Source organism: Pan paniscus, chromosome 2, assembly GCF_029289425.2.
Source record: "Pan paniscus chromosome 2, NHGRI_mPanPan1-v2.0_pri, whole genome shotgun sequence".
Classification (NCBI taxonomy): Eukaryota; Metazoa; Chordata; class Mammalia; order Primates; family Hominidae; genus Pan; species Pan paniscus.
The window spans coordinates 170,952,564-170,970,543 of record NC_085926.1 but is presented as its reverse complement, the minus strand read 5'-3'; the positions used below and the strand labels follow the sequence as shown (position 1 = coordinate 170,970,543).

At 36.8% G+C, this 17,980-nt stretch overlaps 2 protein-coding genes across 2 annotated transcripts in view; one reads left to right on the top strand and one right to left on the bottom strand.

The window, feature by feature from the left end:
* The window catches only part of SPATA16 (spermatogenesis associated 16), a 212,957-nt gene that overhangs the window by 16,430 nt on the left and 178,547 nt on the right, over positions 1–17,980 (top strand). The window contains exon 2 of the mRNA XM_055110879.1: positions 7,699–8,328. Within this exon, the coding sequence (XP_054966854.1) occupies positions 7,717–8,328 (612 nt within the window). The 5' untranslated portion in view covers positions 7,699–7,716. The remainder of the gene's footprint in view (positions 1–7,698; positions 8,329–17,980) is intronic.
* On the bottom strand, positions 3,440–4,146 carry LOC100989931 (acyl carrier protein, mitochondrial). The gene has a single exon (XM_008957317.5). It carries the CDS (start codon positions 4,109–4,111, stop codon positions 3,641–3,643), a length of 471 nt encoding a protein of 156 aa, XP_008955565.1. The 5' UTR covers positions 4,112–4,146; the 3' UTR covers positions 3,440–3,640.

Sequence of the window (17,980 nt, the reverse complement as noted above, 5' to 3'; positions counted from 1 at the left end):
AACAGAGAGTATCAGCTGTGAAGACTGCTGTTACGAGATCTGGCAGATATGAGCCTGGGGTGACCACCGAATTTGGCAATATGAAAGTCAAGGGAGTTTTTTTGTTGTTGTTGTTTTTCTTAAAAGAAAAGGGCTGCTACATCAGTGCAGGCATCAACAGGATCAGTCCAATAACAAAAGAAGAGGTGATATGGAAAGATGACAATTGCAGCAGCAAAGTCATTGAGAGGCTGGAGGGATAGGATCCAAACAAAAGGAATTAACCTTGGAAAGAGCCGAGGCATTTTCATTCAAGGAGCTGCTTGTGGAATTACCAAACCTCTTCTCTTACTAAGTTCAGCTTCTCTTACATAAATCATCTCATTTGATTCTCACATGATTCTCATGTATCCGATCATTCCCAATTTCCAGAGAAGGAAAAGAAAGTTTAGGGAGGTTGTATTATTTGTCCTACAACATGCAGTTAATAAATAATAAAAGAGAATTCAAACCTTTCTTGCAGTTCCAAACTGAATGCCCTTTCCACTACTTAATATCATGATAAAGTCTCCCTTCTAATGCTCCCTCTGACCCAACATGACAAATGTCAGTGTTTGAGATACGACGAAGTACAGTTGCTTTGATGCCATTTTCCTCATTTGGTGGCTTAGTGATCAGCAAATGGCTTGGCAATTTTAAGTTTCAGTCCCTGGAATCCATTCATGTAGAAGTTTTATGTCCACATCATTTTTTTCCTGCATCTAATGACGGCTGCAATATAGCAGGGCCATAATTACATTTGCAGCTACAGATCTTTAAAAACACTAAAAATCTAATACCAGGCCGGAAGTGGTGGCTCATGTCTGTAATCCCAGCACTTTGGGAGGCTGAGGCGGGTGGATCACCTGAGGTCAGGAGTTCAAGATCAGCCTGGCCAACATGGCGAAATCCCGCATCTATTAAAAATACAAAAATTAGCTGGGCATGGTGGTTGGTGCCTGTAATCCCAGATACTCGGGAGGCTGAGGCAGGAGAAGCACTTGAACCTGGGAGGCGGATGTTGCAGTGAGCTGAGATCACACCATTGCACTCCAGCCTGGGTGATAAGAGGGAAACTCTGTCTCAAAAAAAAAAAAAAAAAATCTAATACCTTTCTTAACAAATTTGGTTCACATATTCAAGTTAACTTATAAATTGCTAGTTTGTTTTGTTATCATTTTAGAGGGAGTCCCACCCAGTAAAACAGCAGTAAACTCAAATATCTTGTTACTAAGTTAAAAAAAAAAACAACTTTTAAAGTAAGGAAAGTACAAATCCCAATCAACTTGGGGTGCAATGCAGAGGACTATATTATCCTATTATCTAAAAAGCATGGAATTTGACATGCTGGGTTCAAGTCAGGTTTGGTAAACTCTCCTGGTAATGTCTTTCAAGTTGTTTAACCTCTTGGTTTCTTTATTATGAAAATATGGCTAAAATATTTATGCAAAAGAGTTGTTGTCAGAAACAAATGGATTAATCCAGTGAGATCACTTCATAAACTGAGAGTACCTGTTGGTTGTTATTATTATGTATATAACACTGGACGGTTTGTTTTATTTTGCATTTCTTAAAATACATTGTAGGGCAAATTTCCCTCTACCTTCTAATAATAACGTACCATTTCTTGAGGGTTCTCAGATAGAAGAGAAGAGCAACTGCTTGCATAGGGACACTTGTCCCTCTTCTCAAAATCTTTCCCAAATATCTTGAAATTGCATCAGTCCCATGTTCTTACAGAAGTATGTCCATTATTGCTACCATATACTGTAGAATATAGTACCTCAGCCACACATTCATTCTAATAACAAACGTACATTGAGGGTCTCTTATGTTCCAGGCTCTGAAGAAACTACACATCAATATAGAAAAAGGATTGTGATACATTTCTGCCTCTCCGGCAGTTCACGGTCTAGTAAAACAACATCTCTTTTCATCCTCCACCTCCACTCCTAGCTATGAGCGCTACAATGCCAAGACCCCTGTCTCGGTCATCTTTAGTTTCTCTCATGTGACCTAGCACAGCACCTTGCTCATAGTAGGAACTCTATAAATGATTATTGGATTGAAGAAATATTTTGTAGTGTGTTTTTTAAAACATTTAAAAGAACTGGTAGACTAACAAGCAAGGTGTTTTTTTCTCATAATGTCTCACTGGTTACATTTAACAGCAAGTTAAAATTAGATCTTTTTTTTTTTAAAAGAAAGAAAACCATAGCAACTGTGATGTCGAATGTTTCAGAGAGCACATTTTTAAGGATTCTCTTTTGCTGAATTGCCCATGTTTGAGCTGCCTATTTCAACCAAAAATTTAATAAATAAGCTGTGGTACTAATAGCCATGTAAACCACTGATTGAATCTATGAAGCAATAGAAACTCCCACATAGAACAGAACACTTGATGAAATACTTGAAGAAAAAAACATAAATGTGTTGAAAATCCACTGAATGAATTTAAAATGGTTACCCACTGGAAATGATTGAACATTAACTTCTCTTTGTTCCTTGTACTTGTATTTGTTAAAAAAAAAAAACCTTGGCGATTGTTCCAATGTTGCATGTCAATATTTGCTAACGATTTTTTAAAGGCATATTTCTATGAGGAAATCAATTTTACAGTGCTGTCTTCTAAATTAAAAAATGAGCATTTTTATAGAATGTTACCAACAAATACTTCTTTGACATACATAATGATGGTCTAATAGTTTTCTCTTTCAGTGTTTTTATTGAAGTAATGATTAAAGTGTAGCTCAGTGTCTCAGGAACACTGACTAATGTCATTTTAATCAACTTGACTACTAAAAAAAAGTGAAGAGGTTGATAGTTTAAATCTAGTTGGTACATGATTCACTTGAACTATCAAAGAAGAAAATGTACTTCACCCAAGACCAAATTTAAAACAAAAAAAAAATCCAGAAATATTTCTCAGAAACAACTTTTTCAAAGTTATAGTCCATACCTTTTTTAAAAAATCCAGTTTTGTTTCTCTTAAATAAGAATGTGTAAATTAGCTGTTGATTCACAGCATTCATATTGATCAACATCTATTGAATGCCTACTCTATGCAAAGCACTGAACTAATGTCAAGAAGAGTAAAGTATATTTCTGCTTTTAGGGAGTTTATTGGAAGAAAAAATTCATTCAGGAATAACTGCGATATAAAAAATAAAAAAAGGTGCTATAAATGCCATTGGTATTATTCTGAGGAGGTAAAAATGGATAACTCCTTGGTAAGTTTGGAAAGGTAGAACGAGGTGGGAATAGGAAGATGGGGAATTCTTAGTTGACAGACTGAAAATGAACATCTTTTGGAATAAACAAGATGTTCAGCTTGACTCCAGAGTAGTTTATAGGAGAAGTGCTAAATAAGGCTGAAAACACACATTGAGCAAGGTGGTAAAAGGCCTCAAATTCCAGATTATTTATTTATTTATTTATTATTATTTTTTTTTTTGGTTTTATAGATTTATTTTCAAAGAGTAAAACACTTATACAATTTAAATACAAGTCCATCAGAATCACTCTGTCAGAGTCAGCAAGAATGCCAAAATGTGTCCTCACTGCCAGACATTCGTCACTATCATCTGAGTCCTCTCTCAGCAAAGCCAAAGGGTCTGATACTTTATTCATATACATCCTTCTTATCTGCAATGTAATCTACAATTTCTTGTGGACACATTAACTTTTCAGCATCTATATCAGGAATTTCAAACCCAAATTCGTCTTCCATGGCCATGATAATCTCCACTTGGTCCAAACTGTCTAAGCCCAGGTCTTTCATAAAATGAGAATTTACTGAAAGCTTCTCCGGGTCAATCTTGTCATAGAGTTTCAATACGTAAAGAACACGGTCCTGGATGCCCTCTAACGTCAAAGGAGGCATGTCGCTATACTGGCGGCACAACTGTGTAACTCTACCAGGAACCTGCGCGAGCACTAAGGCCGGCTGCAAAGTCCCGAGCCTCGTCTGGGTCCCCGCGGAGCACAGAGCGGTGCTGAGAGGCCGGGCCACGGCCAGCATCCGGACCCGGGGCAGCGGCGCAAAAGCCGCGGGCAGGCGGCTGACATAGGCTGAAAGGACACGAGACGCCATGGCTACGCCAACCCAGGATGCACTGCCAAATTCCAGATTATTTAAATAGAGTTTTATAATTTTTAAAGAAGCCATAAGCAGCAGTTCCATAACTCTTCTGTACATGTGACAATTTTTATTAAAAAAAAAAAAAAAAGGCTGTACAGCTGAAATAAAGTCATCCGATTTTCAACCAGCACTGAAAAATAATGGTTGGATTTGGCCATGCTTTTTCAGCCCGCACATTTAAGACACTTTCAGATATTCAGGTATTTATTCTGAATTTGGGAGGGAACCTGAATTAGTTTCTTATATATATTGGGAATAATTGATCTTTCAGATGTCTGAAAGCTAAACATTTGCTTAGATACTTATTCCCTCTGAGTGCTCTATGTACACCCTATATACTTTTTCCCCCTGTTATTTTTTCTTGTGTAAAACTGCACTGAAGACCAAAATGATGATTTCTATAGAGCAGTTTAAAGACTAATGCAGAAGTACTCAGAATCCTATTTCTTAAAAACAATAAAACCTTCCTTCTTGCAGAAAGAAAAAGGCTCGGGGTGAGGGACATCTGGGAAGAGAATTGGAGTGGGAGGAGTTGGGAGGAAAATAGGCAGAGGAAAGGAGCATGGGATGGAGGGAAATGGAGAGACGGAGGCAGAGAGAGAGAACAATTATGCTCTAGAAGAAATGGCTATAAAGATAACTTTATGCATTTATATGTGTTAAAGAGATGTGAAATAAATACAGCAGAGATAGGTAATGCTGCTGTAGATGCTAAAAATGTTACTAATGACAATCAACTACAGATATTCTGGTACATTTTAGCCTCTGGTGCTTGAAGTAGAGAGAGTATCAATAAGATAAGATACCTGGGAGGTATCATGAAAATGTTGGAACAGCTCACAAACCGATGTTGCCTGTTTATATTTTTAACAGCCTACTGTGGATTAAAATGAACCAGAAACCCTTAAAATCAGGTATTTTGAGCTTTAAACAAGAGCTGCCTCTCTGCTACCAAAAGAAACTTAACGATACAGATGCATAGCCGGAGTGTTCATTCAACAGAGATCTTAACTGAAGGACTAAAGTTTATTTTTACTCAATCCAAATCATATGTAGATGTGGCACAAGAGCAAACAAAAAATAAAGTGATGGCCAAGACAGTTTCCCCATGCCACTCTTGCTAATGAGTAGCCACATTAGCAGTCCAAAAGATGTTGGATGCCAGCAATGTTTCTTTCTTTTTTTCTCTCTCTTTTTTTTTTTTTGAGATGGAGTTTCGCTCTTGTTGCCTAGGCTGGAGTGCAATGACACGATCTTGGCGCACTGCAACCTCTGCCTCCCGGGTTCAAGTGATTCTCCTGCCTCAGCCTCCAGAGTAATTGGGACTACAGGCATGTGCCACCACATCCGGCTAATTTTGTATTTTTAGTAGAGATAGGGTTTCACCATGTTGGTCAGGCTGGTTTTGAACTCTTGACCTCAGATGATCCACCTGCCTTGGCCTCCCAAAGGCCAAGCCATCGCGCCTGGCCAGCAACATTTACAGGCGTGAGCCATCGCGCCTGGCCAGCAACATTTCTAAGAGAGGAAAAGGAAACAGGGTCTTGCCCAAAGTGGAGCTGTTGGTGGGGCCTGTGATTCACAGTTCTGCTGATCTTCAATACTAAACACAACACAGGCTGGTTAAAATTTCAAACTTAAATGTTTTATCCTATAGAAACACAACCCTACTGTGTCATTATAAATCATTGGGAAAATATTCTAGGATTTAGCTTTTACAAATTAATATACAAGATAGCTATTATTAGAATTATTGGAATTCAATCATTCATATGAGGTAACAAAGACCATCACAGTAGATCCTTTGGTATGTCCATGTATGACCTTAAACCTTTTCTGACAACATATGTGTCCAATGGTACAAAGGGGGAAAGTACTTCAAAGGTTAGAGCCATAGGAACAGTTATGGTACTCTCTTTACTTAAAAATCTAATGGGTCACAGTTCAGGATGCTTTTTGTTTATTTGTTTGCTTTAAGTTCTGGGATACATATGCAGAACGTGCAGGTTTGTTACATAGGTATACATGTGCCATGGTGGTTTTCTGCAGCTATCAACCCGTCATCTAGGTTTTAAGCCCTGCATGCATTAGGTATTTGTCCTAATGCTCTCCCTCCCCTTTCCCCACACCCCCCCAACAGGCCCCAGTAGGTGATGTTCCCCTCCCTATGTTCATGTGTTCTCATTGTTCAATTCCCACTTATGAGAGAGAATATGCAGTGTTTGGTTTTAAGGGTCTTCTTCGGCAAACTACTGTCTTCCAAACAAACAAATGAAGACAATCAACAACATTAATAAGTTTTGAGAAGTGACTCACGATTTTTATCTTGAGTCGGACACTGACCTTGAAGATAAAAGGAAGCACAAGTGTTAGCTTTTATCTCATTGTTATCTTATTATATGCAGCCCTTCTTTCTTGTTATTTTCTCCTATCTTTGTGGTCTAATCTATGTCTATTAGCTATACTAAAGAACCTCATGTTATAGAGGAAGTATCTCAGGCTAGGAGTTGGCAAGTGGCAGTCCTAGGAAGGTAATAGCAATCTGAATGGGTAGGTTTTGCTAATGACCAACCAATGTGACCTTGGAGAAGCAACTTAATCCCTCTATCCCTTAGTTTCTTTGCAAAATGTGGTCCCTGTTCCTATTTACTCCACAAAGTTGTTTCCAGAATAGAATGTGATAGGTGAAAAAAAAGAGTCCTAAAAGATAGGAATCAACCATACTAAATAATTATTATATCTTAGAACACTTGATATTTTAAAACAAATCTAGAAGCACATAGCATGCAGAATCTTGGAATCAAAAGACTGTTATATATTTTGAGCATTAATGTTTAGAAAAATACCTCATCTTTATACAGTGTACATTGTTGATACCATCACTACAAATAGACTAATACAGTAGACTAAAGATAAGTCTATGGCTCACATTTCTGTAAGATTGAAGGTCATGTTCTTCTTCTTTAAAGCCTGTTGTGAACTATAGTTGTCTATGAGCTTTTTAAACTTGAGATTTTCATTAGTAATAAAAGAAACAAATTTAGGAAAGATTGTGCTCACATTTTTGGAAGCTTTTCAGAGGAAGCAGCTGGGGTTTCTTTAGACTCCCATGTCTATTATTCAGGTGAGTAGTGTATTTTATAATGAGTTCTAGACCACCTGCCTTTCTGAGGAAATTAATATTGAGATAGATTTACTTTGGCTTTTCTTGTCTCAGTGGCTATGTATAAAATTTTCCTATTCAGTGAGTTTGGATACCCCATTAAAGTATTCATTCGATGTTGTTCAGCCACAGAGGATCATTTTTTAAGACAATGTCTAGATGTGTTTACAACAAATTCTTATCTTGGTGAGTTTCGAGACTGACACATATACTCCTCTATTAAAATAGTCAGTAGATTATGTAAATACAGTTTTACTTACAAGGCAACAAATACTAATAATGAATGAAATAGTGTTTAAAATGAATTTGACTATAGTCTAAACCACTGGAATTCAAAATATTGCCTTAATTACTTTCCTTTTTCTCCCCCCTGCAGGAGTTTTGGGCAGGATCGATGGATGCAGGAAGCAGTAGGAGTTTGGAGAATGCAGTGAATAGGATCTATCATGATCAGCTTGTTCCAAAGATAAACACAAGCAAGAAAATGTCCACCTTACTGCACCCACCTAACATCCTGGAAATGTCACAAGAGATTAAGAAAAACTGTGGAGGTAAACAGGTAGAAATCACACCTGAAAGAATAAAAATGACAAAGGGCATCAAAGAAAAACAAAGCAATGATTTACAGAAAGCAGCCCTTAAACGGAAGGCAGAAGGTGAAGAAAAGCCAACTAGAAAGAAAGAGGCAAAGATAACAGAACTTGACAATCAGTTAATCACCATGCCTCTGCCTCACATCCCCTTAAAGAACATAATGGATGTGGAAATGAAGTTGGTCTACATTGATGAAGTGGGTGTTCGCTATGAGTTTGTAGAGTCCTTCATGTCTACTGGGAGTCAGCCAACATGCCGAGCTGCTGAAATAGTAGACCCTTTGAGTGTACATAATTTCAGCTTTCTGCCTCAGATTGACAAATGGCTTCAGGTAGCCTTAAAGGATGCCAGCTCTTGCTATAGACAAAAGAAATACGCCTTGGCAGCAGGACAGTTCAGAACAGCACTTGAGGTATGGGATTAAAGAAAATATAGATTGGTGACAGGAAGCTATGAAATGGAAAGTTGCAATTACATTGAGGGGTTCTGGCCATACTGTAATAAGCAGTGATCATGAGGTGAAGATATGTAATGATATTAGGATTTTGCAGTTCCCAGTTTACATAAAGCAAATAAATAAGCTATGCCTGCAGATTAATATGCTTGTGTGCACTTGATATATAGAAATAACCCCAAAGGCATACCTCATGCTTTTTACAAACCCTGAAGTGAATGGTGATATATTTTTAAAATGCAGTTGCTTTCATCACTTAGCTGCCCACCTATAAAAGCCGTAAAGTTTTAGTACAATGGTGGTGGGTAGAATATAGATTCTCTAGAAATAGGCAGTTAATGAGTATATGAATTGTCCACTTTTGATATGTAGTATCCTCATGATTAAACATAACCATCTTTACTTTTTAGCATGTGCTCATAATTTATACGTGATACTTATTACAAACAAAATAACACCATTTTACTTTACCATCAAACTTTATTTTTCTCCCCATTCTAGTGATCTTTATGAATAATTATCTTCCTATCTGTAAACAGGTAAGTTTGTGAATACCTTAGCATAAAAAATAGCCATGGACTAAAATAAACTTCAGAATCACTACTAAAACACAAAATAGGTAGTAGGAAAATTATACTAGCTCATGACATACTGTACCTATAGAAGGAACAAATTGTATGCACCATTGGCCTTGCTTTGTTGATGAGTGCATATTTCGTATTTTATTTTACAAAACTATCTCACAAAAAACATTTCAATGCATACTATATATATGCCTGCTGGGCACTGGAGCTATTTAAAAAGAAATGAATGAAGACATGGTTCCTTCCCTCTAACCACCTGATGAGGAAGACAAACCAGTAAACATTTAAATAAAGATGCCATAAAGTCCTGGCATGGTGACTCACACCTGTAGTCCCAGCACTTTGGGAAGCCAAGGTGAAAGGATCACTTGAGGCCAGAAATTCCAGACCAGTCTGGGTAACATAGTGAGACCCTATCTCTACAAAATGTAAAAATTAGCTAGGCATAGTGGCACACATCTATACTACTAGCTACAACAGGAGGCTGAGGTGAAAGGATCCCTTGAGCCAAGAGGTCGAGAGTGCAGTGTGCTATAATTACACCACTGCATTCCAGGCTGGGCAACAGAGTAAGACTCTGTCTCAAAAAAAAAAAAGAAAAAAAAATGCCCACAAGAGTAATTGAGCATGGGCGATGAGAGTGAGCAGGAGTCAAATGTGAGATGTTGTCGTGAAAGTGGTGCAATGTAAAGAGTAAAGTATTATTTTCATTGTTACTTGCAGGTTAAAATGACTACAGTTATAATGAATTATTAATAGATGATACCAGACAATGGTGCCCCTAAATATTTTAAAAGGTGCTACGTACAAAAACAGACCTGAGTAGATATGAAGTAATTAGGTAGCACACAAATAGATGCATCTATAAATATTTCTGTTCTCATAAAGGGTCATCTACACAAATAAGGGAAGTGTGATGTACTACGTAAACTTCTAAGCTATCTAATAAGTGCTGGAAGAATCCATATTATCCACAAACCACCAAAAGAACCCTCTGTTCTTTTGAACAGTCTTTTGAGCTAAAGCTCTGCAGCCTTCGTCTAGGAAAAGAATGCTAATGAAAGACACTACAAAGAATACCAGGCCATTCTGCCAGGGCCATCTTCAGCTGAAATTTATTTTCCTGGTGCAGGGAGGGTTAAAGGTATAATTTTATAGATAAAGAAAAATAATCATTTTGGCAAGAAAAAAGAAAGGCATCTTTTCTTAGCTACTGTAAAAGCTTCAAATTAAGTTTAGGTAAAAGCAAAAGACATCTGCGTTAAATGAAACAAAATACCCAGTTTTCCATAAAACCCAGTGTTCAAAATTATAAAATTTGAATCAGGTTTTGTTAAACCTAAAATATAATTGTACTGCATAATGCTTGTGTTTCTCTCTCTCTCCTTCCCTGCTACCTCTTTTTTTTCTCTCTCCTGTTCTCCTTCTCTCTCCCAGGGTTTTAAGGAAAGTTTTGGATGCTGACACTAATTACTGATAATTAACAAAAATAATTATTTTGAAACCAAAACTTAGCTTAGACATCTGGCCTAGCTTTTGTCTAATTATCTAGGGAGTTAACTTTGAAATCTTAGCTAGAATATCTCAAAAAAACAAAGCTACTGGGAATAGAAAAGATTTGTAGCCTTTTCAGCCTTTCTTTTCTTTTCCCGAATTTAACTTCTAAATTTAACTTTATTAATACTGAGTGCTCTCACATATCATTTAAAGCATCTCTCCCTTTTCCTTAAGTCCTAACATGGCTTTGAATAAGATAGGATGGACGGCAGAAGCCAAGGCACAATGATAATGATCACACTTGATAGATGCAGCAGCAAGTATTTGAGTGTGGATACATTAGGGTTAGGTTTGGCTGCAAAATAAGTGTCTGAAGGAAGGTAGAAGTTTATTTCTCTCATACATAAATGTTGGTAGTCAAGGGCTGATATGGTATGATGGTCAGGGTGCCAGGTTATATCTCCTTTCCTAAGAAGTGGCCTTGACTTCATGATCCAAAATAACCATTCCTGCTGGTGTCATCAGATACACATTCTATCCAGCCAAAAATGAGAAAAAGGAAAAAGAGAGGCACACAGTGTCTCCACGAGCACACCATTTTCATTTTTTTCCCATTAACCAAAATTTAATCATGTGGCCACACATACCTGCAAGGGAGGCTGAGAAATACGGTCTTTATTCCAGATGGCTCTAACATTCTGAAGTTCTGTTACTGAGAAAGAAGGAGAAAATAGGTATTGAAGGATAAGTAGCATCTCTCCCATAGAAGGCTTGCTATGAGGGAAGGGTTATGAGACTCTTTTTTTTTTATTTTTTTTGAGATGGAGTCTTGCTCTGTTGCCCAGGCTGGAGTGCAGTGGTGCAATCTCAGCTCACTGCAACCTCCGCCTCCCAAGTTCAAGTGATTCTCCTGCCTCAGCCTCCCAAGCAGCTGGGATTACAGGCACCTGCCACCACGCCCGGCTAAGTTTTGTATTTTTAGTAGAGACAGGGTTTCACCGTATTGACCAGGCTGGTCTTGAACTCCTGACATCAGGTGATCCACCCACCTCGGCCTCCCAAAGTGCTGGGATTACAGGCATGAGCCACTGCGCCCAGCAGAGGCATTTAGAATGGTTGTCAAATATGTGGTACAAAGTCAGCTGTAAGAGTGTGTTGAGGACTGGTTGTAGTTAAAGGTGAGACCACAAAAAAGAAACAGAAAGGTAAGAACTGAGCAAAGGCCCTGGAGGCATTTAAATATTTATTAAGTGACATAACAACTTCCAATGCATCTAATAAACCCATTAGGAATGTTTTGTTTATGTGTTAGTTTCCTTTGTGTTCTTGACAAACTACTAACTCCTTTTATTTTCATAACATAGTCACTAGATAGGTAAATTTATGATAACATTTTATAATGATTAAGGTCAAATGATATGCAATGATTCAGAAGACAACAGTAACTTCCAAAAACCTGTCAACTTTAGTCTTTTAGGATTTTGTAACAGAGCAGGCATTTATGTAAACATGCTTAATGAAATAACTTATTTTTGCATGCTTTCTTTTTACTGTATAAAGGTGAACCCGTTATATGGGTAAAATTGGTCCTTAGCTCTATGACCACCTCATCAATCTTTCTCAAGTTTTATTAAAAACAGTCATCATATGCTCTTATGTTTGTATTCACACCAGAAGCTAAACCAATAAGGGCAAAAGGTGTAAGCTGAAGATAAAAACACAAGTTCATATTATTTTATATTGTCATGCCTGCAATTTTTAAAAGACAGCTATACAAATTTCCCCACTACAAAAACAGTAGGGATTCTATTTAAAAAAATATGACTGCCTCATATAGTTGTATTTGCATATTAGGCGATACATACTACTATGTAATAAATTGCTTGGCTGTCAACAAAAAGTAGGAAAAGATTAATAAATTAGGAATACATAAAGGACAGGAGATGCAGTAATCATATTTTTTGCCACTTATTGGAACAACACTCAAAGAAATTATCAAAGGTTTTTCTAACTTCATAGCATGCAACTTAAACACCACCACCATTTCAATCTTAATCATAGGATCCTAATAATTAAGAGGCTTCCACCTTCTGAATTAGAACAAATCTATATGTATCCTTTAAGATTCACAGCTTCAAACAATCCCATTAAACCCATCAAAGAAGACAGAACAAGACCCATCCATTACCAACCAGAACTTTCAATTCCTCTGATTTCATCATGCAGCAGCCCCTTGAGGTGCTAATCTTTTTTTAATATCTTGGCGCTCCAGTCGCTGGTGTGTGAAGTTAAAGTAATAACTCACATTTATGGAGCTCTTTGTATGTGTCAGGTACTATATTTTACATTCTGGGATTATTTACATTCATTATTCCATTTCATTCTCACAACAAGCCAATGAGATAGTACTGTTGTTATTATTATTGTGTTACTAATGAGAAAACCAAGGGTGGACAGGTTAAGTAACTTGCTCAAGGGTCAAAAGCTAGAGGTGGTGGAGTCGGGATCCGCTTATCTGGTTTCAGGGCTCACCAGTGTGCCTCTGCTCCTCTAAGTGTGAGTTGGTTGGAAATACAAAATTCTAGACCTTGCCAGACCTGCAGAATCAGAACCTGCATTTTAACAAATTCCAGATGGTCCTTGTGCACATTGCAGTTTGAGGAGCACTACGCTCTGTGATTTTGCCCTCCAATTAACACTTTGAAGTTTGGTCCCTACATTTTATAATTTAAAATGTTGTACATCCAACATTGATTTTATAGGAAAGAATTTCCTCTTAAGCAGGTGTTTCTATAACAATAGTTCAGAATTTTTACATTTCAAGGATCCATAAAAAAATGTTTTAAGTGTGTGTAGGGGGAGAGTGGGTTGGCATTGCATTTGTATTGTACAAGAACATTACAAAAATTACCATCTATTACCACCATTGAATCATAAAATATGGAGCAGTTTTACCCATAAAAGTTAGAAGGAAAGATAAAAAGAAACAGAAAGGTCATACTCTCAAAATGAAGGATATTTTAAAAATAGTTATATTTCAATTTTATGAAAAGCTATGTTGTCTTTATTTTTTATTTTCCCTTGGATCGGTAAAACATTGGTCTGAGAACCAGCTTTTGGGAATCACTGTTCTAGAACACATTCTTTATGGTAAATGTTAGGTATCCAACATGATTGAACCCACACCAGGACCTTCTTATGAGATTACTTCCAAGATAATGGAATTTGGTATAAGACAGGTCCATTTTGGAGCCCATTCAAGGGGGTTTATTTAATGAAGTAGAAAAGATATCTCATTATAGGGCAGCCTCACCTATAATTGCTCTGCTGAGAATAACTCTGTAGCAACTCTCTAGAGCACAAAAATGTGGATATCTCAGAAAGCTTAATTTAAATAAATTCTAGCACAGGTATTTCTTTGGTGCCACATAATCAGAAATTTGGGGGTTCACCAAATTCTCTGAGTGCCTGAGCTGTCTCATTGCAATCCGTGGATTTGCATATGAATCCAGTATGCATTTCTTAAACTACTGCTGGGTTCCAGGCATTTTGTTATTCTGTTGTTTTTTGATTTGAGATGGAGTCTTGCTCTGTCACCCAGGCTGGAGTGCAGTGGTACGATCTCGGCTCACTGTAAGCTCTGCCTCCTGGGTTCAAGTGATTCTCCTGCCTCAGCCTCCTGAGTAGCTGGGATTACAGGCGCATGCCACCACGCCTGGCTAATTTTTGTATTTTTAGTAGAGACAGGGTTTCACGTTCCAGGCACTTTTACTCATACAATCATTGCAATAACCCTCTCTAAGATGGATATTATCACCCCATTTTGCAGAAAAACTGATGCTCTAAAAAAATTAAATAACTTACTTAAAGCGTCATGGCTAGTCTGTGGCAGGGCTGAGATGGAATTCAGGTCCCCTGATTTCACATCTGGACTTCTTTACACTCCTGCTTTTCATACTGTAATGTGCATAAAAATTCTATAGTAATCTTGTTAAAAATGCAGATTCAGATGCATTATGTTTGTAGCGGGACACCAGATGCCTCATTTCAAATAAGTTCCCAAATGATGTTCATAATGCTGGTCCAGGGACAACTCTGAGAAGGATTTATACCAAACCACTAGTAGGTTCTCAAGTGACTGCCATTGCCCCTCTAGTAAATTAGCAGTAAGCAGTAGCTCACGTAGTCCTAAGTGGCTGCAGGGCTCCAGAGCTGTGATGGACAAGGCACTGAATTTGGAGTCAGATTATCTGTGTTTGATGCTGCGCTGATGCTATGTGAGTTTGAGCAACTTTCTTAGCCGCTTAGAATGCCATTAAGTAGAAATGATAGATAATAAGGTGCTTTCACATAGAATATCAAGAATTGTTTATTGAAAAACATAATGAAATCTAAATTCATGTACAAGTTGTCACTGTACTTCTCAAGTACCTCATTTCCCTGTATGGTATGTGTTTAATTTAAAGCTTAACATTCCAAAGGATTTTGCCCAACTATGTGTTTACCAACATCGTTTAACATCCATAGCCCAAACTCTTTGATTAACATTAACAATTTCTAGTCTTCTTTTAATTATATTTAAAATTTAATCAAAGCAAGGGACAAAGTAATGCATCGTGTTCTACTTTATTTTCCCTTGAGAAGCAGTGATCTAAACCAAACACTATTTTGAACTACTAACTGCCTCTCGCACAAATATAAGCCTTCACTTAAATGCACAAATTGTTATTCTAGAGATAGCCCATTGTTTCTTAGTTGTCAAGTATAAACTGACTGTGAACTCTTCATGTTCAAGATTAGACATTTCAGATTTTAACTTGATTGTTGTTGTCGTTGTTACATACAGGGACACCATAACTAATAAGTATTTAATGATTTAAAAAATTTTGGAAAATGCTAGCAAACATATAGGAAAATACGAAATGAATTTCCCTTTTAACCCCCCAAAATAAAAGTATTATTACATACATTTGTATAATCAATGTGTTTAATTATACCTTAAAATAATTAAACACTGATTAAATAATACAAATCTCTAGAAAATTAAAATTTGCCATTATAAGAAAAAAGTGTGTTAATACCACTAGCATTTACCAGCTATTTTAACCTGGCATAATGCTAGATGCTGGAAATACAAATATAAATAAAATGCAATTTCTGCCTTCAAGGATCCAAAGTGTAGAGACAAGGAATTGGGTCTTGCTTGCCTGAATTCCAAGACTTCATTTACATTTTAGGGTAATGTATTTTTATTTTTTGTTTAGTGTGTTATCGCTTATATTTTAAAAGATTTTTTTTCTGAAATGTGATCTTTAAGTTGACGTTTAGAAAGATATCCAACATATTTTAGTGTAATTTATTTACCTTCAATGGTTATCATCCTAACCCCGATGGAATAAAAAACAAATTAGAAGATTTAAGATACATAGATGAGAGTTGATTATTGATTAAAGGAACAAAATATTTTTCAGGCTTAGTATTATTAAAAAGGGATGAGAAATAGGAGATATATTTGAGGCAATTACTCAATTTGATGGGCCACTCTTCCTTACTATTGAGGCTTTTTATCCACATGGTCCTGGCTGTGCTGCACACCCACCGTCTGACTCATCTGACTCATGCTAAGTCCCCCTCCCTTTCCCACACAAAAGCAGCCATTGACACAGCAGGGGAAGAGCCACAGTTCCTATTTGTATGCAGCCCCCATAACATGGGAGAAGTTGTGAAGAGGGATTTGGAGAGAATCAAAAGGACAGGAAGAGTGGAAGAGGGGGCCAAATGAGGGTCGGGAGGTAGGCATTGACCATCTCGGGGAGAACAGAGTTTTCCCATTACTTAGATGGTAGTAGAGTATGGAAGAGGGGTTTAGTAGGAGAATTTTCAATAAATAAGCCTACACTATAATTTGTATCACTTTACAAATGAAAAGAGAATCACATTCCATAAAAAAAGATTATGAACATCGTAGGTTCTTAATACAGTCATGCGTAGCTAACAATAGAGATACATTCTGAGAAATGTGTCATTAGGGAATTTTGTCATTGTGCAAACACAATAGACTGCACTTACACTAGCATAGATGGCATAGTCAACTACACACCTAGGCTATATGGTAGAGCCTACTGCTTCTAGGCTACGAAGCATGTTATTGTACTGAGTGCTGTAGGCAATTGTAACACAATAGTATTTGTGTATCTAATCATAGAAAAGATATAGTGAAAGTAAGGTATGAAAAATAAAAAATGGTACACCTGTATAGGGCTGCTCCATTATAATCTGATGGGACTACTGTCATATATACAGTCTGTCATTGACCAAAACATCGTTATGCAGCATATGACTTTATAATTACAATCACCTGGGGAGCTATTAGATATACACAGATGCCCAAACCCACTCTCAGAGAGTCCAGTACAATTATCTGGGGTCCAGGCAATGATCATTCCTGGAACATTGGTATTTTTACAATCCCAGGTTGACTATGGAGCAGCTTAACATTGAGAACCACTAGCATTGAAAATACTCATCACTTCCTTCTCTTTTAAAATCACAATAGGTTTTAACCCATATGTGACTTTTAAAAGAGAATTAATAAATATACAAAGCTATTTAAAAATATTATATAAAAATGTAAATTGTCATGAAAATTTACTCTGAAAATTTATACTGAACATAATCTCATATTCATTTAAAAAACAAATTAACTTACTTAATGACTACTTTTCTATTAATACTAAAAAATAGATTGATACTGAACTTGGGCCAGTGGTTAGATAGTGTGTGTCTCTGAAACTTTAAATTCATCCCACAAGTGAAAACTTCACCGAAAAAAATGAACAATTAATCCATAGGAAGCTGAGGAAGATCTTTTTCATCAGTGGGATTATTTCCATAGTTTACAGGTGGTCATTATGTGTTTGATTCAAATGACAGTAAATGTCAATGAAATTTTTCAATATAGTTAATTCTGTCATTCTTCTGAATCAATACCTAACCAATTGTCATGAAGTCTTACACAACCCTAAATTGTAATCAATTTGAAGACTGTTTAGGGACGACACCCAGAAAAATTTAAGTCAGATGATTCTGACTTAAGTATCGGATCATGTTGCAAAACATTTCTTCCACTATCCAACTTTCCAAATGTGTGTAAGTCTACTGAAACCAAATAGACTTAAAAACAGCAATTCCGTCTCTTTCCTCTGTTACGCACCCCATTCCAGCCTTCCTACACATACAACTTCATAGTTAAACAGACTCTGAAATAGTGAGTAGATGAGATCCACTTTAATGTGTTCACAAAAATGTAATGCAGAGTGAAGTTGCAATTGCTTTTTCAATTCAGGTTATCTAGAAAAATATTAAAGGAAAATTTAGTTTCAACTTCTACTAAATTATGTAACTCTTCTTTTGCCTCATTTGACATTCACTAAAATAGAGAAGACTTTGTTTCCGCCTAAGAGATGATTCTGTTTCTATCAGAGAATAGGATGTAGCTACTTAGGGAGTAATAAAAAAAAAAAAAAAAA

Bases quoted from the DNA above. Each gene is read 5' to 3' on its own strand.
- LOC100989931 (XM_008957317.5), bottom strand. From the start codon at position 4,111: ATGGCGTCTCGTGTCCTTTCAGCCTATGTCAGCCGCCTGCCCGCGGCT.